The sequence below is a fragment of the Trichoderma reesei genome (assembly GCF_000167675.1).
Source record: "Trichoderma reesei QM6a unplaced genomic scaffold TRIREscaffold_6, whole genome shotgun sequence".
Lineage (NCBI taxonomy): Eukaryota > Fungi > Ascomycota > Sordariomycetes > Hypocreales > Hypocreaceae > Trichoderma > Trichoderma reesei.
In genome coordinates this window covers 1,372,540-1,395,138 of record NW_006711153.1, presented here as the reverse complement: position 1 = coordinate 1,395,138, position 22,599 = coordinate 1,372,540, and the positions used below count along the sequence as shown (strand labels likewise).

Genomic DNA, 22,599 nt, shown 5'->3' with positions numbered 1-22,599 from the left:
AAGAAAAAAGAAAAAAATTGGTTCGTCTCATGCAGACAAGCGAGCGTACACTAGGCAATAACTTGAAGGTAGCCATCGTCACGGTCACACTGGCGATTACACGAGGATTATCACCTATTTGCAATTAAGACTCAGACGACAATCAACTTCACGGTGGGACTGGGCTTTTCCGGAACCGTCACCTGGAGACTGTTGGACACATGAAGTTCCAACCATTGGAGATCCCGCCTGGGACGCCCAGCTTCTTCCACGATGCCGCCGGCCGCACTTGGGTGCCCCTATACAGCCATGCCTGCTCCTTTGGGCCGGACATTTTTGCCGACAAGATGATGAATCTCGTCAGGAACCCGAATCTCAACTCGAGCTGGCTGTTTCGCGCCGACATTCTGTACGACGAGGCCAAGGTGACTGGTAACAGCAGCAGCAGCAGTGCTACGTCTACTGGTGATACTACCACCATCACCCCCAGCAGTAGTAGTATCACTACCGATGACGCTGGCCCGGATACTACTACTACCTCTCGTCCCGATGCCAACGCTCACGCTGACGCGGATGTCTCTTCATCTCGGACCGACGCCGACATCCGCCCCGTCGCCGTCGAGATCCGCGGCATGACCCTTGAGCGCACCCTCGTCCGCAGGCTCATCCCCAGGAACGAGCGGAGAGACAAGCCCCTGGACCAGACCTGCCTCTTCTACACGAGCTCGACTCCCTCAGAACCTGCCGTCGACTCGGCCGCAGCTGCGTCTAAAGGATCTGCGTCTTCGGCACCATCTCTTTCCACGCTCGTCATATATATGCCCCATTCGCCCTCGGCAGACGCTCTCCCCTTTTACCACCCCAAAGTCCAAGGCATCGCGCACCTCCACCAGTGGGAGCCGTCGGGCAAGGGCACTATATCCGTCCACTTCCTCCCGTACCCAGAGCACCCCGTGACCGACGCCAAGATCCAGCGAACGGCGTACCATCTCCTCGAGATCATCGACAAGCACGGCCACGGCGCGGCAGGGGGCTATGTCAAGAGAGTCAATCACGACCTGGTCATCCCGCAGGACAGGTTCCAGAACAGATACGCACTCCTCAAGAGCAAGTACGCCCGGCGGCTGGTCGACTCGTGGGCCGAGAAGACGGACCCGACCAAGCACGTCTTTGAGGACCTGGGCATCGCCGCCTTTCTCATCGAGCTCTGGAGCGACATGTATCCCGAGGGCAAGGGGACCGCGACGTTCCCGGGCTTCGTCGACATTGGGTGCGGCAACGGACTTCTGGTTTACTTGCTGACGCAGGAGGGCTACGCCGGCTGGGGCTTCGACGCGAGAGAGCGCAAGTCGTGGGCGCAGTACAGGACGGGGGGCCAGCCCTCCCCGTCCGGCTCGTCGCTGGAGGAGCGGCTGCTGCTGCCCGCCATGGTTTCGAGAGAGAAGGGCGGTCAGGGCCAGGCCGACGCCAAGCTCGTTGATGTCGTTGATGACGACGATGACGACGAGATCCTCAAGCACCCAGCTGGGAGTGATGCATCCGACGACATCAGCCGCAGCAGCAGCGGCCGCGGCGATGATGATGGCGTCGTACACGATGGAGCATTTCCCCCGGGCACCTTCATCGTCTCCAACCACGCCGACGAGTTGACCCCCTGGACGCCGATCCTGGCCGCCCTCTCGCGGTGTCCCTTTATCATGATCCCCTGCTGCAGCCACAGTCTCGTCGGCGACAAGTTCCGCGCACCCCCTCCCCGGGACAAGGCAAAGGCCAGGTCCACCTACGCCTCGCTCGTCGACTGGGTGTCCTGCATCGCCGAGGACTGCGGCTGGAAGGTCGAGACCGAGATGCTGCGGATCCCCAGCACGAGGAACACTTGTCTGCTGGGGAGGACCCGCACCAGAGAGGTGCAGCTGGCGGATGTCGAGGCTCTCGTTGCAAAGTACGGCGGGACGGGGGGTTACTACGACAATGTTGCAAAGCTCATCAAGTCAGGCCCGAGGGGCCACTGATGGCTGATGGCCGATGGCTCATGGCTCATGGTCGATGCCGATCTGGTCTGCCCATGTCTTGCTTTATGGATCGATCCAGTCACGTCACGGAGATGCTTGCTGTTCATGACATCTTTGCCAGCCAACTTTCTAGGAAAAACAGAGCGGGACTTTTACTACCTTACGGAGTACCTTGCACAGGGGTAAACTACGTACGTACACAACCAAAGGCCCGAGCAACAGACCAACCGGCGTCCATGTCCCTCAATCCAGATCAGGCACAGGCAAGTGGTCCATGAGCTTCGTCTTGAGGCCCAGCCTCCCCATCGCCTCCATGGCGTTCCTGTCTCGCAACTCCTCCGTCTCCCGTGCGCTCGCCAGGATAAACTTGTGCCTGAGCAGCAAGGTCCCCTCGAGCACGCCATACTCGGCGGCAGTCTTCTCGTCGACCCTCTCTAGGTCGACGACGAGGTTCGACTTGACGCCAAAGACGACGTCAGATGTCTCATATTGGTCGCCGCGGATGAAGAGCGTCCTATCACAAGACGGCATGATATCAGTTCAGCTGCCGGCTCCATCTTCAGCCACAGTCACATGCACTCCTCAGCTTTCTCGCAAACATTGATGGGGCTCGTTTCAACGCTCAGACCGGGGGAGGAAGGGAAACCGGGCATTTGGCAGAGACATGACCAGAGACACGGGCGGAGACACGGGCCGACACTAGGACAGGCACGACAAGTGAACCCGGGGCGTGAAAGCGGCGTTGCAAGGGCAGCTTTCCATCCGTACGCAACAGCACACGTATGTACAGAGTGGTACGAGCCGACCTTCACTACAAATGCACAAAAGACACCACAAAAGTACGAGAAAGGGAGGGGGGGAGTACCTACGTGACCAGGCGATCCAGGCCTTGCTTCTCAAAGATGAAGTGCATGTGGGCTGGCCGATGGCTGTGCCGCTTGAGCAGCTCCAGCAGCCTGCCAACCGGACCGTCATCCGGGACCGGGTAGCTGACGGGCCTGATGGCCTTGAACCAGAAGCCGCCGTCCACGTCGCTCGTCATGACGCACCGCTCGCTCGGCGCCTGTCGGCCTGCGTACTGCACGTCGTAGTGGCCTGAGGAGTCGGCTTCCCATATGTCGACCTTGACGCCCGAAAGTGGCCGGCCGGACGAATCGCAGACGGTGCACAATGCAAGCATGGGCTCGCCCGCAGCATCAGTGGTCATGGACGAGCCTATGGGGAGATGGGGCGCATCGTTGGTGTGGAAGGGCCCCAGGACGGAGCCTTGCGTGCAGTCTGGTGGTTTCGGATGATCGATGGAGTCGACCAGCATCGAGAGGCCAAAGACGTCGGAGAGGAGAATGAACTCCTGCGTGGAACTGTCAGCTCAGCAATCCCAAAAACCTGAGAAGATAATAGAAAGACAAATCAAGAAGACTTTATTAGAGAATGAATTACGTATAATGGAGGATGATAACGCTAAACATCATGATTTGTTTACCTGGTACATGGTATCCTGGAGGGGCGAGGAGGGAATAGAGAGGGGAGGGTGAGAATGGGTGCAGGAGGGAAGACGCCCCCCCTAAGGAAGGGGGAGGGGGAAAAGAGGCAAACAAAATGAATTGATGAAAGACACAATCAGGCCATTCAAAACAGGCTACGCAAGCAGGCCAGCACAAGAAAAATGATAAGACTACTCAAGTTTATGACACAAGAGGAGATTAAAAAAAAAAAAAAAAAAACAGGCGCGAGAAGCGAGAGGCGAGAGACAAGAGACAAGAGACAAGAGACAAGAGGGGAGCAGAAATGCACATACCTGGCGGACGGGACTGCACATCTGGCCAGTCTGAGTGAGGAAATGGATGGCAGCCATCCACTCGCGGGTGCTGAGGCGTGTTTCACGCGCAAAGTCATGGACATGGGTCACCAGGCGCTCCATGAGATAGTCGAGCCGCGCATCGCCGCTCTGCGAGCTGGCCTGCACCACCTTGCGGGTGATGTTGTCGATGGTCAGGTCCACCACGGGAGGTTGAGTTGGAGGAGAGAGGAGAGGGGTGGTGACGCTGGGTGTGGATGCCATGGTTGAACTCGTCAATGCAAAGCTACCGTGGCATTTGCGGCGTCGTATTCTTGTCTCTCTGTGTCTGCAGAACAGTGGTGGTATCCTGTTGGCATCGCTTCGCGGTGACCCTTGAGAAGGAGAAATACCACGGCAATGTACCGGCAATGAGGTGGTGCCCAAAGGGTGACGGCAGCTCGTCAACACATACCTCTCTTGATTGCTACCCGCCCTATGGTATCATTACCCGTCCGTTTCCTCCCCCGTTCATACTGTATGTCAAGTCGTGAAAGCAGTGGTGTTAATTGCTGACCTTTTCGAGATGTCTGCCAACCGCCATCTCGGATATTCGTAAGCATCAGCTTATAGCCAATCGCCACCACGAGCCAGTCTGTACATAACTCGCTCACCCGTGAGCGAACAGACGACGGGCTTGTCGGTTGTCGGCTCGGCGTCAGCAGCCCGGCAGCCCACCCACCCGATCTGACCTCGCTCTCCTCCCAGTTTCTGTTGCCTCTGATCTCGCGCAGAGACTTTCAAGCTCAGCATCGGGCCATCTGGGGTCAATCGACAACTAGTGAGGAGATCGGGTTGCGGCATCAAGGGAAGGAGGAGAAATGGAAAAGATCTCTCAGGGGGTGTGTGTGTGGAGGAGCAGGATGGCGCTATGACTGATGGAGACGAAAAGCGTACGGCTTGCAGATGCCAATGGCTTGCTGCACTGCACTCCTGCACACTGCAACTTGCTTCCACTTGCTGGGCTTTCTCTTCTTTCCTTTCCCCACCCCTTCTTCTATCTCGGTGTGCTTGCTCAGGATTGCCTTTGCTGAATGCATCCCTCCTTGCATCGGCCACTTTAAGTACATGGACTTTTGGGGGCCAACCCAGCTGGACAACTGGCGTCGAGAGACGAGGACCTGGCCCCAAGAGTCGAGTCGAATCAGCAAAAGAGCCTCGGGGACGGCCTCACTTTGCTGGGAGCTGAGCTGATATGGACCGTCGGCCAGCATCGATATCGACTATCCGGATGCCTTAGTTCTACCATGGTCGCCTTTTCACCGGGTGGGTTCTGAGCGGTAGCTCCCGGCCGATCATCAAGTACCTTGTACGTACATCCCGAGTTGCCGCCTTGCCCTGGGGCCATGGTTCACCCCCTGGTCGTTGTGGCTGCAACACCCACGCAGGCGCCTGAGAAAAAGGCTCCCCGGTTTCAATCCATGTCCGGATGGAGCCCTTTCAGAGTCAGAGGTGGGAGGGCTCGCAAATCGGCGAATTAGACGCATGCTCTGGCTGCTTGGGCATGCCGGCCGAGGCCTGTTCCGTGTCTGGGGTGGGGAACCAGTGTTGACTTCCACGCACCTTTGCAGGTCATCGAGACGAGGACGGGGATGAAGCTCTTGTGCCAAGTGCGAGCGAGTGAGCCTGGCCTTGGAAAAAAAAGAGGCGTCTTTTAGGCTTGCAACGCCTATCGTGGATGAGTGATTAGTGGAGTCTCGAGATAGACAGGGAGTGATGGCCAGAGAAAGGGAACCCCAAGTGGGAATCAGAGACTCTAGTTGGTGGCACCAGCAAGAGGAACACCACCCACGGCAAGTGGGCGGTGAGTTGATGGGAGAAGATGGCCAGAGGCATAGACAAACGGACGGACACTTACCAGCTGTGTCACTCTGATATCCTAACTGTGGACTCTCTTTGCGTGCCTCTTTGCGGCCCCCCTCCTCCTTCTCCTTCAGGGACAGACGGGTATAAAGGTCGGGCTTTCTCCCAGGATTTTCTTTCTGGTTGTGACCCTCCATCTGTGAACATCATCATACGTCTCCGCCGTTTTTGAGGGCTTGCTTTGAATCCAGCTGCCATTTGTCTCGAGGTCTCCGTCCGTGGATCTGTTATTGTCCACAGCTGCCATCTTATTCAACCTGCTGCTTCAACGCTTTGTCCTCAGACTTGATCTCTGCCAACAGCCGGGCACTTGGCTCGAACCTGCTTTGCCTTGTTCATATCCTTTCATCCTTCGTGTTTCTCCTTTCCCACACATTGTTCTTTTTCACCCCTTTTCTTTTCTTCTTCTTCTTCTTCCGCTCATCTCTCTCTTGCCCTACTCCTACTCCCTTTCGTCCTCGCCTTCGAATCCTCGCCCAGCCCCCCCCCCCCGCTGTCTCTTCATCCTCGCCGCATCATCATATTGCCGTCATATCTGGACCTCTTCTCACCATGTATGCCTCGCCCCCTCGAGATCGACTCACGGGTCGTGTGATCAGAAAGAAGCAGCCAGCACTGCCTCCGGACGTGTGCCGTATTTGCAACCGCTTTCAGTACCATGAGGACTTTGAAGCAGTACACGCCAGTGACGGCTTCCACGAGCCACGAACTGAGATTCTGGGTGAGCCCGACTCGTACGTGATCAGGATCCACACGAAGGATCTCCTCCGAGATGGCAAGGATGTCGAGGATGCCAGCCGTCTCCGCAACTGCCCCTACTGTCGCTTGTTATACGATGCCCTCAACCTCTTCTTCAAGGACGCGTCCCTCAACTGGGTGCTTGACGCAAGAAATGAGACGGCACGGATCAAGGTCAGAGTTAACCAGGGCGCACCCCTCATCTTGGCTTGCGAAGACGCCATCAATCATTATTACCAGTTCACGCATATTCGGGGGGACGTGGAAATCTACTCTGCGGACTGGGGCAACTTGGCCAAGTCTGACTTCCCTATCGCCGGGCTGGCACCGCCGACGCCGACGCCACCGACAACGTGGACTAGAGACAAACAAGGCGCCGAGGGCTTCCTCCAGTACTGGTTCCGAGATTGCGCGTGCCGGGCTGATGCCATGGATCAGTGCTACAACACCCCGAACCGACTGCTATATATCGACTGGGCCAACGACACCATCACGCTGCAGGAGTTCCAGTCGAGAACGCCAGGGATGCTGGACCTAGATAGGCCCGTGGAATATGCGACTCTGAGCCATTGCTGGCTCGATGAGGACCCGACACTCCCCAAGCTCTTGTTGTCCAACATCCACCTGTGGAGGCGGGGCTGCAAGATTTCCTGCCTACCAGCGGGCCTGAGGGACGCCATCAGAGTGGCCAACCTCAACGAGATCCCCTACATCTTCATCGACTCCCTCTGCATCGTGCAAGACTGGCAACAAGATCGCGATACGCAGCAGCCTATGGTGGGCTTCTACTTTCGAGATTCGATCCTGACCATTGTTGCGGCGTCTTCTGCCCGACCGGATGACGGGTTCTTGTTCCCCCCCGAAAGGGATTGGCTCACCGCGACGGTGGATTTCAAGGCACCTTCTGGTGCCAGCGGGACCCTGACGATGCGCAAGAAATACTCGCGTCCCGCGTCTCCGTTCGACGCAGTCGACGAGGCGTCCACTCTCTCGCACGTCGCGCGCGGATCGTACCGACGAGTCGGGCCGCTGTACGCACGACACTGGTGCCTTCAAGAAGCTCTCCTGGGCACGCGAGTGATGCATTTCACCTCGGCCGGCATCATGTGCGACTGCAAGCGCCACAACTGCAGTCGCGAGTACGTGACGTCTTACAGGCGGGCTGAAGTGTTTAGGGGGTTGCCGGCTCGACAATATCTTCGCGACGGCCTGGAGATGTGGCTCGCGGCGGTCCAGTTCCACACGTCGTGCTATCGACTGGCCGGGAAAGACAGACTATCAGCAATCTCTGCTCTGGCCGCCATGTCGGAAATGGGCATCTCAGATCGGTACGTCGCAGGCCTCTGGTGGGGGGGCATGACCATGGGTCTGCTGTGGGAAGTCAAGTTGCGGCCGGGGCAAACTAACACGACCAAGATAACGATGCCGTACAGCGTGCAAAAGGCGCCATCATTCTCCTGGGCCTCTGTCGATGCACCGGTCATATTCAAGGACAACCGCGGCTGGTGCTTCGAGTCCGAAGTCGTGGTGCTTGAAGCTGGTTCTCTCCCCAAGAATGCAAATGACCCCTGCGGCAACGTGGACGGGGCCTTCATCCGGCTGGAGGCTTATATCAAGAAGTGCGAAGTCAGCCAGATACTCCGGGGTGCGACGGGAGGCCACTGGCAGTTTGTATACTTTCGCAACAAAGACGGGACCACGACCAAGATGCACCCGTTTGTCGGAGACGGCCCGCTAGTCGAGGTCAAGGGGAAGCAGGCGGCCTTGAAGCAGCTGCGTAAAAAGCGTGCACAGCGTCGTTTGCGCAAGAAGCGGCAGTCGGGATCAAAGTCAGGGGCAGAGGGCGAGGATGACAATCCGAACCGGTCGCATACATACTTGACGCGAAACCATTATGAGTATCGGCGGGAAAAGGTAGGGCGTGGGAAGATCACGGGAGTAGCGTGGGTGATGTGCGTCAGGCGGAGAGGGCAGGATGTCGAGGAGCATAAAGGCATCAAGATGAACAGATTCGATGGGCTGGTGCTGACTCCGTCAATGAGGTATCCGGGATCCTATGAGCGGATTGGCTGCATCCGAAACATTCCCGATTCGCTGTTCGACCCGAAGGTGCGTCGTCAGGAGATTACGCTTGTGTAATGGAAGAAGGAGAAGCAGAAGCAGAAGAAGGAGAAGCAGAAGCAGAAGAAGGAGATAAAGATGATGATGATGACGATGATGATGACGACGTTGGAATTCATGGTCTTGTCTTGGGTTTCCTTGAGTCAAGTTTGTGGTTTGTTTCTGCATACCTACCTACCTAGGTAAAGGTAGATTGTGGCTTGGGGAGGCTTGGTTCCGTACCGCCGCTGGATTGCTTGGCTGGCCCTTTCGCTCCTTATTGTTTCCTTGGTGCTCGCTCTCGTTTTGTTCAGACCCAGAATAGGTAAATTGATATGAAGGATTGCCCGTGCAGTGCAAAATTGACTTGTAGGGCGAGTGTGACTGCAGTTGAGTGAGTCAGCTGAAGCAATGGTCAGAGGCAGCGCGATGCTTGCTAGGAGGAGGGGTGCTGATTAGACTCTGGGACTGATGGATGCATCACCAAAAGGAAGAGTTGGAGCGTTGATGCGGAAACAGGGAGTGGAAGACGAAGAGATTGACTTGGGGAGAAGCGTGGAGGATGAAGGGGATAGGAAGAGGAGAAGGAGAAAGAAAAAAGAGAATAAAGAAGTCTTTGTAAAGTATGGTTTGATGAGGTAAGAAACGTAAGAGAAGGAAATGTGCGATCCTGAACGCTCCTTCCGAACCAGATGTTGCACGGCAGGTTGCGGGACGACGTGACGTGAGTTGCAAGTTCCTGCCTCACTTGACTACTACTATGTACCTTAAGTAAGGTATCGCCTAACGTGTATTGTGGTGAGGCAACTTCACGATAAGATGCTGGCAAATGGATGCACAACTGCAATTGTACACGGCATGAACGATTTCTCCTGCCCTTGACTGCATATAAGGTATAGAAGCTGTATCTCTATCTACCTACCTAGTACTAGACAAGAGTATCAGAGCTGACTCGCTCTCAAGGTATCCAAGTATATACACTACAGACACAGATTGTCCTACCGTATCCATCTCGTTCATACCTACTTTACTCTTATTCACACTCCTTCTCCTCACATCTATCAGCATCCTACCCAGACGTGGGAATCACTCCCGTCAGGCCGAAGCCGAGATACAGCGAGCCAATGTCCGTCAACCTGCCCGCATTGTTCAGAAACGTCGCGTTGGGCCCGACATTGGAGACGTTGGACCGGAACGCCCCAAAGTAGCTGTACCGCTCCAGGCTGGCGAGGCCGTCCATGTAGTCGGCGCTGGCGTTGAAGAACTGCTGCGTCGTCGGGAGGTCCTGGTTGGCGTATGCGTACTCGGTCACCCACAGCTTCTTGCCGGGGAATCTGCAAGTTCAAGTCAGTCGTCAGTTGTGAAGCCACACACAGAGGTCAGATGCTGGTGTGCCCCTGATATGATATCAAGAGAGGCAAACACAGGCAAAGGGAGGGGGTTGTTGTTGTTGTTGTTGTTGTTGTTGTTGTTGTTGTTGGCAGAAGAAGGGACTCACGCTACAGCGTAATCATTGATATGGCTCTTGAGCCCATCAAAGTTGTCGTACCAATGCAACGACACAAAGTCATACGGACAGTCCCTCCCAAGCTGCTGCGTGCAGTTGCCCAGGAACTGATGCAGCCAGTCCAGCCCCGACGGAGCCCCCGTGCACGCCGGCAGCCCAATCTTGACGCCCCTCTGCTGCAGAGGCACAAAGTTGGCAATGTACGCCAGCGCCGCGTTGGCCGGCATCACGTCGCTGCCCCCCCACGCGGCCGGCGCGTCGGGCTCGTTGAAGCTCATGGCGTGGCTGATGGGCGTGCCGCCGTTGATGAGGCCCAGCACGCTGTCGCGGAAGGCAAAGTCCTGCGAAGGGTTCGGCCCAACCCCCCACATCATCGGCACGAACTCGAACTTGGACTGCGGGATCGAGACATAGTCTGCGCTGGGGAGGTTGCCGTAGTTGTAGTACCAGGTCAGGTCCGAGTTTGTCTGCACCCAGATGGAGTTGTCCTGCAGCGTCGTCGAGTTGGGGATAAAGATGAGGCCGCGCTTTGCGGACCGGGACGCCTCGGCCAGCAGAGGCGACAGGAGGAGCACGCCGGCACTGACGAGAAAGCGGAGAGCCATTGTCACAGGAGGGACAGGACTATGGACAGAGACTCAGGAGCAGGAGAGTCAGGATGTAAGTCAAAGTCAGGGGGGGGAGGGAACAGCTCTGCTGACTTAAAAAACCACGATGCCTTCTGCTGATCCTGCGCTCCTGGCCATGTCTCCAAGCTGACTATATATACTTGTACTATCAAATCTCAAGAACACCGGCTATACAAATCTATCCTAGACTCATCATCAATCAGACCAAGAATAGCTCCCGCCGTGTCTATCGGATCGTGGTTCCCTGTCCTGTCATCTTACTTGCGCACGATGACTGCCATGACCAGGCCTTGGATTGTGACTGTGGGAAGAAATCTCGAAACAACGCGGGCAACCCCCCGTGTCCATCCAGGCACTCACTAACAACTTACACGGGACCCCCGTCCTTGAGCACGGCACGTAATGGCACTTATTCGGACCGAGCATTCGGAGGACGGCCTCGTCCTGCGCAGGCATGCTAGTGCTTCTTCTAATTGCCCCTTGAAGCTCAGTCCCCTCCCACTTCTTCCCTTTTAACCATATTGCTTAAAGTTGCGCTCCCGAGACTCCCCGGACCTGTCATAGGCCTCATCTATCCTAAATCACGACGATCCTCCAGACGCGCCCCTCTCGAAAGAAGATACATTTAGGGCCGAAGACTGAGAGAATACTAGTATCCCTAAAAGCCGGGTTGAAAAGACTTGCATGCGGACTGTGGATTCGGCCCTTAAAGTGCGGATCAAGTCGTTGCAAGCTTCCTGCTCGAGGCTAGTAGCATGACCACTTTCAACCGACTTGTACGGACAGGGGTGCGCACGGATTCTCGCTGGGATGTGATGGGGGGTGATGGTCTCTTGCTCTGCGACCAACTGGTGACATACAGAAACGTGCTCAGCAGATGTTGTGGCTCAAGTCTTGTACAGTATGCCTGGGCATCAAGTCAGTCATATATCTCCCGATACTACATGCTTCTGGGCTTTATTGAGGTGTTGGGGGGCTCGAAAGCGGTCGATTCAAAGTACAAGTCTTACAGACCAGACAAAACATGCCCCCAACACTTGCAAGCATTACTCCTCTGTCCTCCTGCTCTCTACTCGATCCACGACTTACAATAAATATCTACTCACCATTAAATCCCACAGTCCGAGAGGCCTAGCAACAACGGTCAAATATAATCGGTCCAGATGATCGGTCCAGATTATCCATATTGCAACTACTATGTAACTCCTTGCCACTGCCGGGCTGTCTCCCCCGCATTATCCGGCACATGCTTTCTTCCTCTGTTCAATCCCTTTACCAGTCTTGCCAAGCCGCATTGCAGTTGCAGCCTGGGGTGCATCCAACATACCAGTACTACAAGCGAGATGGTAATATAGGTATGGAAGAGAGAACCAACGCGCAAAATCCCGCCATACCATGTGTGCTGTGTGCTGTGTGCTGCGTGCTGGATGTGCCCCCCTTTCTTGAAACGAAATGCACTAGGCAACTAACATCGACATGCAGCTCGTCGAAGTGCGTATCGGTGCGTATCTGATCCTTGCTTCTTCTTTTTTTTTTCCTCTTGCTTCCTTTTTTTCCCCTCTTGCTTCCGTTCTTTCTTTCGTTTTTGGCCCCCTCGGGGAGATGCGCGGATACAAAATAGTCCAAAATCGCCGGCCCGATGGCGGACGAGAAGAAAAGCAGCAAATGGATCCATCACGTCATCATGTCTACCTACCTAGATACCTACCTACCTCCCTACTATATGGAATGTGTGTGGGAGCTGCGGCTTGTGTACTCTTGTTTGGCTAGGTAGGTAGACAAGGTCAGCAAGCAGCCAAGTTACCGCTTGAAGCATGAAGCTGTTCTGAGAAGGGTCTACGGGTTCGCCTTGGCTAATAATACATGGCTGGCATACGGTGGCGTTGAGTCTTCATCCTTCTAGGATGAATATGGATGGATAGAGGGAGAGATAGGGGAGAGATAGAGAGAGAAAGAGGGAGGAAGAGAGGTTGTAAGGCAATTTCGTCTAGAAACTCATAAGCAAACCACTTCCACAAAGATAATACAAGTAGCCAAGGAGAAGAAGATGAATGGCGGCAAGAAGTAATACAGGACTGCAAGAGCAGCCGAAGAGAAACAGAAAATAATACAGAATAAAGAATCAAAAAGGCATAAGAATACAAAAAGATAAAGGAAAGCAAAAGGCACAAGGCAAAAGGAAAAGAAAGCGAGAGAATGGAGAGAAGAAAAAAAAAAAAAAAAAAAAAAAAAGAGAAGCCCATACAAGAGCCATGGCGCCGTAAGATGAACATTGTACAAGTCTCTCTCAAGGCCGCATGCTCTACATCCAGAACCCCAGCCCCGAGTCAAAGTAAAGCAAAGGCATAGGGCAAGACAAGGTGGTAGGTAGGTAGTAGTAGGTAGTTAGTAGTCATAACTATCGGCCTCTACTGGCCGACTCGATCCCTCCAGCGAGATCCTATGTACATCCGTGAGAAAAAAATAAGCCGAGCAGCATTAATGATGAATGCCCCTTTATATGTATGCTCGCTCCTTCAAACAAGTTTGTTCCCTCTAAGCAGCCAAGACAAGGATCAAAGGTCAGCCTTTCTTATAACAAACGCCTTTACAAGCATCGCATCGCATCGCATCGCCGTAACAGAGCTAGCCAGCCGCTCTCCTTCTGTTGCACTTGATCTAGTGCCCAATATACATCGACGAACAGCCCGGCATACACAAGGAATATATATACACGCGTGGCTGCTGCGATAAGGTATATTTGCGCATCGGGTTGACCATTGTTCTCCCATGTGAGATTCCGCGCGACCAATGGTGGATGAGTTGGAAAACAAAGCAAAGCGACAAAAAGAAAAAAGAACAAAAAATTTGGAAAAGAAATGTGCGTCACTGTAGGCAAACGAGTCGGGTCGAGATGGAGCTTTTTCTTTTAGTCGTAACCAGCACCACGCTGCCAGGGGCTACACGGACATGCGTTAACCACGATTGAATTTCCTGTCGGCGAAAGGGGGGGGGGGGGGGAGGGGCTGGAACATACCTTGCGTTGTTTTGTGATCGATAGCCGCCTGGGCTTGTGTTGCTGTTGCTACCAAACGATGGACTGTGTCGCATCGCCGACGGTGATGGCGACGCGTGACCATATGACGAGTGAGACTGCTGGTCATTGGCCGGGAAGAGCGGCACAGACGGGTTGACTGGCGATACTGAGCGCGCCGGTTGATAGAACGGCGCCTGAGCAGACATGGACTGAGGAGCATACGTCATGCTGCTTGTCGCGTCTGCGGGATGGCGCTGCTCGTTGGACGTGATGGAGGCTTCCTCGTCGTCGCCGAGCTTGTAGCCGGCCTTGTCGCCTCGGGCGGTAACCGCCAATGCATCCAGCTCGGTTGCGGCGTTGTTGTTCAGCTGGGTTTGCGACTTCATGAAGGATGCTCGGTCATCTGCCATGAACTGGTATCGGGCGTCGGGGTTCTTGCGGTAGATGGAATAGGCGGTTGAGGCGATCACCATGAGCAAGAGGACCAGGGAGAAGATGGCGTTGAGAACAAACAAGATAACGCCCACAACACCAATGGCCAGGAGGGGTGCGCCAAAGACGTTGGTGAAGATGAGCAGGAAGATTGAGTTCAAGAAGTTGATGACGTAGATGGCAATGTTGAACGAGTTCGTCTTCTTGTCCATCCACGGGCGCAGCACCGACGTGGCGATGAGCATGCCGACCTCGAGGATGATGAAGCCAATGGCCTGGGCGACGCTGGTCTTTTGCGCAAAGGCCACAAACATGGCCTTGATGAGCGTGTAGACCAAGATGGGCCCGATAAAGTAGTACGCAGAGGCACGGAATTGCACATAGAGGAAGCCCCATTTGTTCAGAGCCTGGGGGTCGGAGAAGAGGATGTAGGCTGGGTTTCCATGCATGTCAATGGACCGGCGGGCGATCTGGATCACCTTGCTAGCACCCCAGCAGAGCGCGATCAATGGACAAAAGAAATAGAAGACGGCAAGCACAATCTCGGCGGCGGAATCGGCCTGCGTAAACTCCCAGAAACACAGGATGGAGAGCTGGGGCAGACCGATGAGCGCAATACGGTAGAGAATGCCCTTGAGAACGGTGCGCCATCCGTTACGAAACTCGAGGAACCGGTCCGACTTCATCACGCCCTGCTTGACAAGGGCTTCGCACAGAGCCTTGAACAGGGTGACGCCGAGCATGGTGAAGATGGCAAACAGCCAGAAAAAGGTCAAGCCCGTGATGAAGAGGTTGGTGGTTTCGATTTTGGCCGAAAATGCCACACGCTGAATTCCGTACACGACGTAACCACCAGATGGAGACAAAATGTTACCGCTTCGTCGGACAATGTTGGCGGCTGCCTTGGGCATCAGGGCAAGACTGCGCTTGACGATAGCCCTGCCCATCGCAAGGCCGGCATCCAGACCGGCGTCCAGGCCGCGCTTTTCCACAGTAACCGACACAGAGCCCAGGGAGCTGAAGAGGGAGGCGGGCGTGCCACCGGTGGCTCGCTGATACCAGGTGAAGATGGTCTGCATGAAGCCCACGTGGATAATACCCATCGACCACTGGAAGTTCTGGGTCCAGGCCTGGACAATGGGGGGCAGACCGACGCCGGTCAAGCCAATCATGGCCTGGGCTTGGAAGTAGCCAAACAGAGACAGTGACAGGGCCGCGACGTGAGCAGCCGTGTTGGAGTGACCGAGACCGTTGAAGACGGCGGAGGAAACTAAAGCGATACCAGCGATAATGGCCGTGGCCCATTTGACACCCACCAAGTTGACCGTTTTGCCGTTGGAAATGTCGGCCTGGACGCAGGCAATGCTCTCTCCGGTGCTGGTCAGATTGATACGCACGCGGACGCTGGCATCCAGGTCGGGAACGGAGTAGGCGATGGAGGGGATCTGAGAGGCTGCAGAGGCGCTGACGGGGATGTTGAAGGGGATGTTGAACTTGGCGGCAGCCGTCATGGGACACATGCCGGCGAGCTTAATCTTGCACGGGTCGAGCTGGGTCTTGAGGAATGTGTATCCATAGGCTGAGGCCTCGATATCGAACATGACGTAGCCCTGAACGGAAGACGTGGCGACCAGCTGGATGGCGGCGGAGTTGTTGTTCGGGGTGAAGACAACGTTGAAGAAACTGGCCTGGAGACCCGAGTTCTCTTGACAGGTGTTGAGGGATGTGGACACGAGCATGTTCTCAGCAGACACCGGCGACAGTAGTGCCGCCATCGCGGCAAAGAGGAGCGAAGCGCTCCTCGAGGAAAACCACATTTTGTCGGCTGAGTTGTTCGATGGTGTTTATGTCGTGGTTTGTGACTTTGTTCGTCCGGCTGGTTCTCTCGGCGGAGACGAGAAGCGATGGGTTGGCCTAGAATGGAGTCGAGGAGTTGTCGGGAGGTGAAACAAGAAGAGTTGCGCAATTAAAGAGCCGTTTTCGTCCCGCGGAACGTCTCGAGTGGTTGAGAAAGGCCACGGAAGATGAAGGAAGAAGGTGGAGGGTTGTTGCGCGACGAGATCTGTAAAGACGATGGTCCGGCCAAAGCAAGTCTTTTTTGTTTTGGGAGATCGAATCGGGGATTGGAGAGTGACTGGCGACGGCTCCTTGTGAGGTATTCGGGTCGAAAAGACGCTGACTGGTTCGCGAATCGAAGTCGTCGTTGTCGATGTCGTCGGCGCGGGAGTGGTTTGGGTAGAGCGATCGGAAGCGCCGTGCTTGCGAATAGAAGCCAGCGACAATAAAAAGGAGAAACGAAGGGCGAAAAGGAAGAATCAAGATTGTATTCAAAACGAGAGTAGGAAGCGAGCGACCATGTTTATCGTGGAGGTGAAAGCGATCGATGGGTCTGTCGCCAAATAATCCATCCACACACGAGGGAGAATCTGGGGAGGGCAGAAGAAAGAACAAAAAAAGCGACAGAAGGCGGCCGAGTTCCAGCAGAGGTGAGAAAAGAGTGAATTGGACGACGGATGGAGCCAGGCGAGAGAAGGGAAAACGAGCGAGTGAGCGTGAGGGTGCGTGAGTGTGGTTGCAGCAGCGGGCTGGCTGTTACGAACACGCGTCCATGGGTGGTGGCTGAGTCCCCCCGACAGCGCCGTTTCAGGGCCGTATGAAGGCGGGATCCGCTCGCAGATCGTGCAAAGCACGCAGGCAGGACAGGCAAGACAGGGCCCCAGCAGCAGCACCAGCAGCCCTTTTGGTTCGTATGGCAGCGGGCGACTCGGCTGGCGAGGATGCGATACGAGGCGGTAGTGCTAAGATTACTGGCACTCCGTGCTCCGTACTAGCACTGCTAGCAGATTAGAATGAAATACGGGGCCCTGGGCCTCTCCTGAAGAGGGCAGCGAATTGCACGCTCATTCGACGAGGCGAAACGAGAAGCTGGGGGGGACCCCTGGCCGGGCCATTTTTTCCCCTCTGCTGGTTCTCGATGTCAGCAAGCGCCGTTCATCTTTTCCCGGGCTTGTGGCCTCAGGGGTGGGCAGCGATCCATACCGTGCGTCTTTGTTTGCGCGCGTGGTTTGTGTGATGTGATGTGGTGCAGCAAAGCAGCCGGCTCGCGTTTAAAAACCGACGGATCGCCCACCAAAAGTTTGTCGACCCTGGAGTTTGCGAGAAGGCGTTTCACCGATTCGATTGTCGCGAATAGGTAGGTAGTCAGTCATGAGGACAGCCGCGGCTGACAGGAGACACGAGGCTGGAGATGGGAGGAGGAGAGGAGACGAGAGGAGGCGAGAGAGGGAAGAATGAGGTTTCAGTCCTTCTCCTCTGTTGTCTTGGCTTTTGCGCGCAGACATGGGAAAGGCGCGGCTTGGCCTGCTCCTGCCTCTTTGCATTCTGCCTTTGCCGGCCCTGGTCAGTCTGTAGAGGTAGGAGGTACGAGGTCTGCTTCCAAGATACCCATGGAATAGGTACATTATACCAGCCACCAGATGACCTTGCTGCCTTTGATGAGCAGCCAAGATCTGCTGCTATTACCGGCAGTTGGTCCAACTCACTACTAAATTCCATGACTTCATCAGGGTCCTTGCCCGTCCGCAGAGGTTCTGCTCGAGCTGGACTCAACCTTTGTCAACCTTCATTCAGTGGATTTCCAAGTTGTTCATACTGTACCGCTCAGGTACCCGGAACCGCCAACCGCCCCGTCCCGACAGGCTTTGACGCTTCTGGCCCAATCAGAGAGCCGGGCTCTTGGACTGATGCTCCACTGCCCGCACCACCACCATTCAATTCATGCATCGCCTCAACGGGGCGACACTGAAAAGGTGACAGTGACATGCATTGCCTCTCAAATACGGACACAAACTTCGTATCTGCACGTATTTGCACGTATCTGCACGTCGTCACGATGGGCTCACAGGGCATCGAAGCTTACAGTATTTTTTGCAGTCCTCAGCAGGTAGAATATGACTGGAGAGCCCTGCTTGGTGCAATACCTGAGCTCCATGCCACCCCGCGTGAGGTAAATACCTTACCGACATACCTACCTAGGTTGGTTGGAGAGACTCACAGAGCACGAGGTTGTATCGACGGCTGCTCTTCTCCAGTCTTGCTGACTATTGACATCATGGATGGTCATCCTACATCTCCGACAAGACATATTGATTGTCGTCCAGTCAATAACCAGGCAGTCCGCCTCTCCATGTTGATTGAGCCTTGTGTACGAGAATTTTCGGGAATCTCAAGGCAATACTGAGGTGAGATGAGCAGTAATTTCATCGTCACTTGGCAGCAGCTCAAATCACTGCACAGCCTTCCGGATCGCTCTCCTCTCTGCTGCGTCAGGACAAGCGTCTGGCATCCTTTTTGTGCCTCAGAGAAAGAGCACAAGGGACAATTATATGATCATATACTTGCGCTCCGAAACTGAGCTCCCGAAAATCTTCGGCGTCGCACAGACATGTTTGTGCGACTACCTAGTATGTACCTGATCTCTTGCTGGGATTTGCGCTCAGGGAAACAAGATGAGCCCAGATGATTCGATGTCTCACAATAATGCATGTGCCAATACTATGACTTCTCAGTTGAGGCTGACAAGGCACATACTCTCTCAGAGGAGTAAGATGAGATGCCGAAAATTATCGGTGCTCACTGAGATGCCTCAATGTTGAACGACACGTAAGTCAACTATATCGTTGAGGCTGTACTTTCCACAGAATCCATATCAATTTCCGGGAATCTTCGGTGTCTCATAAGATGCTTGTACAATGAATTCACTTTCAGTTGAGGCTGTACACTTGGAAGGAAGATGAGCTCCCGAAGATTTTCGGTGTCTCACAATATATCTACTATATGCCTCAAACCTCTCATTGAGGCTTTGCTATTCGTCAATCCCGAGAATTTTCGGCCTTACAAGATGCTCATAGGAGCTCACTCGACAACCTCGTTGTGGCTGTGATCTCAAGGGAGTAGACCAATTTCCGAAAGTTTTCGGTCTCTCACAATGAGATGGTGATGATACCTGGTTGAGGCTGTACTGCCAAGCAAGCCAAGGCAGAGCCGAATATTTGCGGTGTTTCACAAGGAAACATGACCACTCGGGCCTCTTATTTGCCTTGGCTCTTGGACGAAGCAAGATGAACGTCCGGAAGTTTTTGTTGTTTCGCAAATATGCTTAAACAGTAGTCTAGAGGCGTTTCTTCTTGCCGAGATTGTACGTCAACTTGACAAGCAAGGTGGCCTCCCGGCTCTCGTCGAGATGCTCTCATAGACAGCGTGATCAACATCCGAGTACAGTACAATAATGACTCTCTCACTGAGAATATCTTATACAGCGAGGTCGATATCTGAAAGTTATTAGCATGCCTTAAAGATGGCTGATAGTACAATGATAGCCTGGCTTGTTGTATATCCAGAGACGGTGACGACCCCTCGGTATAGTCAATACCATTGGTATAAAGATCAGCGTTGCACAATAATTTGGGTCCTGTAATACTAATTACAATACCTGTGATAAATCGGATCTTCTCGAGTGCCCGAACGTCATCGGCATCTCAGAAGGCAACAACCTGACTCTATCACGGGTACTTTCTTCATAAGTGTAAGAAGCATATCCCGAACCTATTCGGTGTCTTAGAGAGCTACGATAACCTGGTTCTTGGACGGACCTTTGCTCCCGTATGAGACAAGATCACTTTGGTGTCTCAGAGACATTATTAGATCAGTCGACACGTTGTGAAACCTTGACTCTTGGGAAAAGCAAGGCCAGCAGCCAAAGATCTTCGGAATCTCCAAGCTTCACCAATAATTGAGAGGGACGACGCTTCCAGTAGTCCACATCGTGCTGTTACCACCGAGCGAGTGAGACATTGCGGCCGAGAATCTTTGGGATTCCTCTGCTGGCCAGCGCCTTTTCTCTGTACTCATTGACAAAGTCGAGACATTAGGAACCCGATGATGGCAGAGTGAGACGTCCGAAATATTTCGGGCCCGAAAAGGTCGGTGATACTCGTCGATATCAGTTCCTCTCACACTCTATCGCCGGCTCCATGAGACATCTGCGGCCGAAATATTTCGGGACTCGTCTTTGAGCCAGTATCGCTACATATTTCATCTCATCATTGTTCTTGTTGAGGCTGAGACATGGCAATGGTGAGAGCCTGTTGAGAGGTCCGAGATATTTCGGGCCCGACAGCATGAGATGCCTCACCCCGATATCGAACTGCTTATCACCGAATTTATGAGACATTGCGGCCAAGATTCTTCGGGATTCTCCTTCAACCGTGTGGTAACTTGGATTCATTGAGCAGCATCATCGTTCTTGGAGGCCGGGACATTGTATTTGATGCGCTGTATGTGTTTCCGCCCGATATCTCTCGTACTCGACAAGAGCGTAGAGGTCAAGCTCTTGTCACTGCTGATGGCCGACTTCACAAGACATATGCGGCCGGAAATCTTCGGGGTTCTACTATTCTCTCCTACCTTATTCCTGTGATCCATAGTTCTTTACCGAACATCATTATTCTACTAGAGATTAAGACCCTAGCATAAATCGTCCCAGAGTAAGACAGCCCGAAATCTTTCGGCCCCGACAAAGAGCGTCACCATCAACCTGCCAAAACTGCTTACCGCCGACCTCCTAAGACATGGGCGTCCGAAAGATTTCGGGATTTCTGTCAAAGCCAATAGCATCACTTCTAATTCGATCTCTTTCCAGTGAGACATGCGTCCGAAATATTTCGGGGTGGAGACAGGTAGAGGATCAATGTCATCATGTTTGCTTGATGCCGTGCCCTGGTGACGCTTAGACTCTGTGATTTTGCTGCCCGCGCAAGGCAGTTCTGTGCACAAATCTGAGACATTTGTACGCCCCGAAATCTTTCGGACTGCTCAAGATATGTACCATACATAGTGGTATCGTGTAGTAAGATCGAGAGAGTCCGAAAAGCTTCGGGCACTACTATCTTCGCAATGTCTCGGGTCCGGCTGCTGCCGCGCCACGTATGACTTGCGACTAACACACAACTCGCAGCCAGAATCCGGGCTCTCGGGCGTTTTGCCCCGTGCGCTCTGCCATTGTCATTGTTGCACAGCATCTACATACACACGATGGTGTTCATCACAGACTGCGGAGGATCTATTTTTTTCTCTTTCAGTTTCGGCTCGGTTCCCATCCGGTGTCTTGAAGCGGGGAGGAGCACAAACAGTCGTTGTTTTACCTTGTTTTTGTGCATGCTCTGAAACAGGGGGGCGCTTCCGTACGGGAATCCCCCGCTGCTGCAGAGATGGTACCGTTTATTTACCTTATGTTGTGCTACCGAGCATTGTTTTATGGATAGTATTTCCGATGCATTGACATGGGACCAGGTCTTCAAGCAACAAAAGCAGGGTTGATATTATTACGGTATATTCTGTGTTGATGCTGCTGGCAGATTGTTGAGGTGGCGTCTCGACCTGTAGCTGCTCGTTGACGACATTGGTGCCCAATCCATTGAGGAGACCTATCGTCTCTACCTGAGATATGCAAGGTAAGGTAGGATAGGATAGGATACCAGACCTGTCTGTCATCCACCTCTCAGAGAATGCATCAATTGCGAATACTACTATATCCAGAGCGACTCCTCTCGTGTAATCCCCAATATCCTCTCTCATCCAAAGGACTTCACCTCATCACTCCCAACCCAACACATCCATCAGGCCTCAGATGTTACCCTACATCCGTTAAGGTGGTTTCTCAACGTGTGCTCACTTGATTCGCATAAACAGTCACATCCAAGCATCGCATAAATGCACATGCAACTGTGCAGCATCTCGTCTCCTCCTTATCACACTCGAAGCCGCAATAAAACACCGGCCCCCCCCCCCCCCCCCCCCCCTCCTCCAACCCCCCCGGATGCAGCTCGATTCGCCCCCCCCCTCAACAAAGTGATCCATCACCATCACCACCTCAGCTGCAATGAACAAGAAAAGGCAACAAAACAAGACATGTACTCGTACATCATGTCTCACACCCACAAGCCTCACCGCAACAGGCAGCAGCGACAGCAACGGCAGCAGCAGCAGCAGCAGCAGCACCTCGTAAAGCCACCAAATGATCATCTCCCCCCTCCTCCCAGATGCACATGCAGTCCCCAAGCAGACACGGCTCACATCTCAACTCTCCTGCGCCTCTCAGGCCTCAATGCAAATTGCCATCCCTTACATGTACTAATAGCCAACACCGTCCACCCCCCCCTTCTACTCCCCACATGCCCAATGTCTCTCCGTGCCGCTATCTCTGTCTTTGTCTCTCTCTCTCTCTGTCTCTCTCTTTTCTTTTTTTGCCCCCCTCTCATATCCCCTCCCCCGAAGCCTGATTTTCACCCTTCGGACGCGCCATGCAGCGACAACGAGCCCCGATACGCTCTTCTCGAGGGCCACGATACTGTACATGTCTCCCGGCTGCAACTCCCAATGGTGGCCCGGCACGGCATATGGGTCTCTTTTCTCCCGCTCAATAGTCT

General features: G+C 54.0%; 6 protein-coding genes across 6 annotated transcripts; 2 read left to right on the top strand and 4 right to left on the bottom strand.

The window, feature by feature from the left end:
• Positions 1–200: 200 nt before the first annotated feature.
• Positions 201–1,991, top strand: TRIREDRAFT_59768 (uncharacterized protein; the record flags this gene model as incomplete). The annotated part of the gene is given in 4 exon segments (XM_006964301.1): positions 201–411; positions 428–477; positions 603–1,428; positions 1,504–1,991. The coding sequence occupies 4 exon segments, from the start codon at positions 201–203 to the stop codon at positions 1,989–1,991; spliced, it is 1,575 nt and encodes a 524-aa protein (XP_006964363.1).
• Positions 1,992–2,188: 197 nt separating this feature from the next.
• TRIREDRAFT_47077 (uncharacterized protein) lies at positions 2,189–4,268 on the bottom strand. Its single transcript, XM_006964000.1, has 3 exons — positions 3,790–4,268; positions 2,861–3,342; positions 2,189–2,505 (listed from the first exon to the last, which is right to left on the bottom strand). Exons 1-3 carry the CDS (start codon positions 4,051–4,053, stop codon positions 2,235–2,237), a joined length of 1,017 nt encoding a protein of 338 aa, XP_006964062.1. The 5' UTR covers positions 4,054–4,268; the 3' UTR covers positions 2,189–2,234.
• Positions 4,269–6,243: 1,975 nt separating this feature from the next.
• Positions 6,244–8,923, top strand: TRIREDRAFT_106171 (uncharacterized protein; the record flags this gene model as incomplete). Its single annotated transcript, XM_006964300.1, has 2 exons — positions 6,244–8,538; positions 8,903–8,923. The coding sequence occupies 2 exons, from the start codon at positions 6,244–6,246 to the stop codon at positions 8,921–8,923; spliced, it is 2,316 nt and encodes a 771-aa protein (XP_006964362.1).
• A 675-nt stretch (positions 8,924–9,598) lies between these two features.
• TRIREDRAFT_59628 (uncharacterized protein) lies at positions 9,599–10,641 on the bottom strand (the record flags this gene model as incomplete). The annotated part of the gene is made up of 2 exons (XM_006964149.1): positions 9,599–9,863; positions 10,028–10,641. The coding sequence occupies 2 exons, from the start codon at positions 10,639–10,641 to the stop codon at positions 9,599–9,601; spliced, it is 879 nt and encodes a 292-aa protein (XP_006964211.1).
• A 2,932-nt stretch (positions 10,642–13,573) lies between these two features.
• On the bottom strand, positions 13,574–15,936 carry TRIREDRAFT_76919 (uncharacterized protein; the record flags this gene model as incomplete). Its single annotated transcript, XM_006964148.1, has 2 exons — positions 13,682–15,936; positions 13,574–13,604 (listed from the first exon to the last, which is right to left on the bottom strand). The coding sequence occupies exons 1-2, from the start codon at positions 15,928–15,930 to the stop codon at positions 13,574–13,576; spliced, it is 2,280 nt and encodes a 759-aa protein (XP_006964210.1). The 5' UTR covers positions 15,931–15,936.
• Positions 15,937–20,395: 4,459 nt separating this feature from the next.
• Positions 20,396–22,195, bottom strand: TRIREDRAFT_106168 (uncharacterized protein; the record flags this gene model as incomplete). Its single annotated transcript, XM_006964147.1, has 6 exons — positions 20,396–20,585; positions 20,726–20,769; positions 21,005–21,166; positions 21,205–21,373; positions 21,477–21,610; positions 22,112–22,195. The coding sequence occupies 6 exons, from the start codon at positions 22,193–22,195 to the stop codon at positions 20,396–20,398; spliced, it is 783 nt and encodes a 260-aa protein (XP_006964209.1).
• Between the last annotated feature and the right edge of the window lie 404 nt (positions 22,196–22,599).

Excerpts from the sequence above, each read along its gene's own strand:
- TRIREDRAFT_47077 (XM_006964000.1), bottom strand. The coding sequence starts at position 4,053 with ATGGCATCCACACCCAGCGTCACCACCCCTCTCCTCTCTCCTCCAACT. Across the intron at positions 3,343-3,789 it reads TGTGCAGTCCCGTCCGCCAG|GAGTTCATTCTCCTCTCCGA; the intron begins GTATGTGCATTT and ends AGTTCCACGCAG. Across the intron at positions 2,506-2,860 it reads GGCCTGGATCGCCTGGTCAC|GACGCTCTTCATCCGCGGCG; the intron begins GTAGGTACTCCC and ends GTCTTGTGATAG.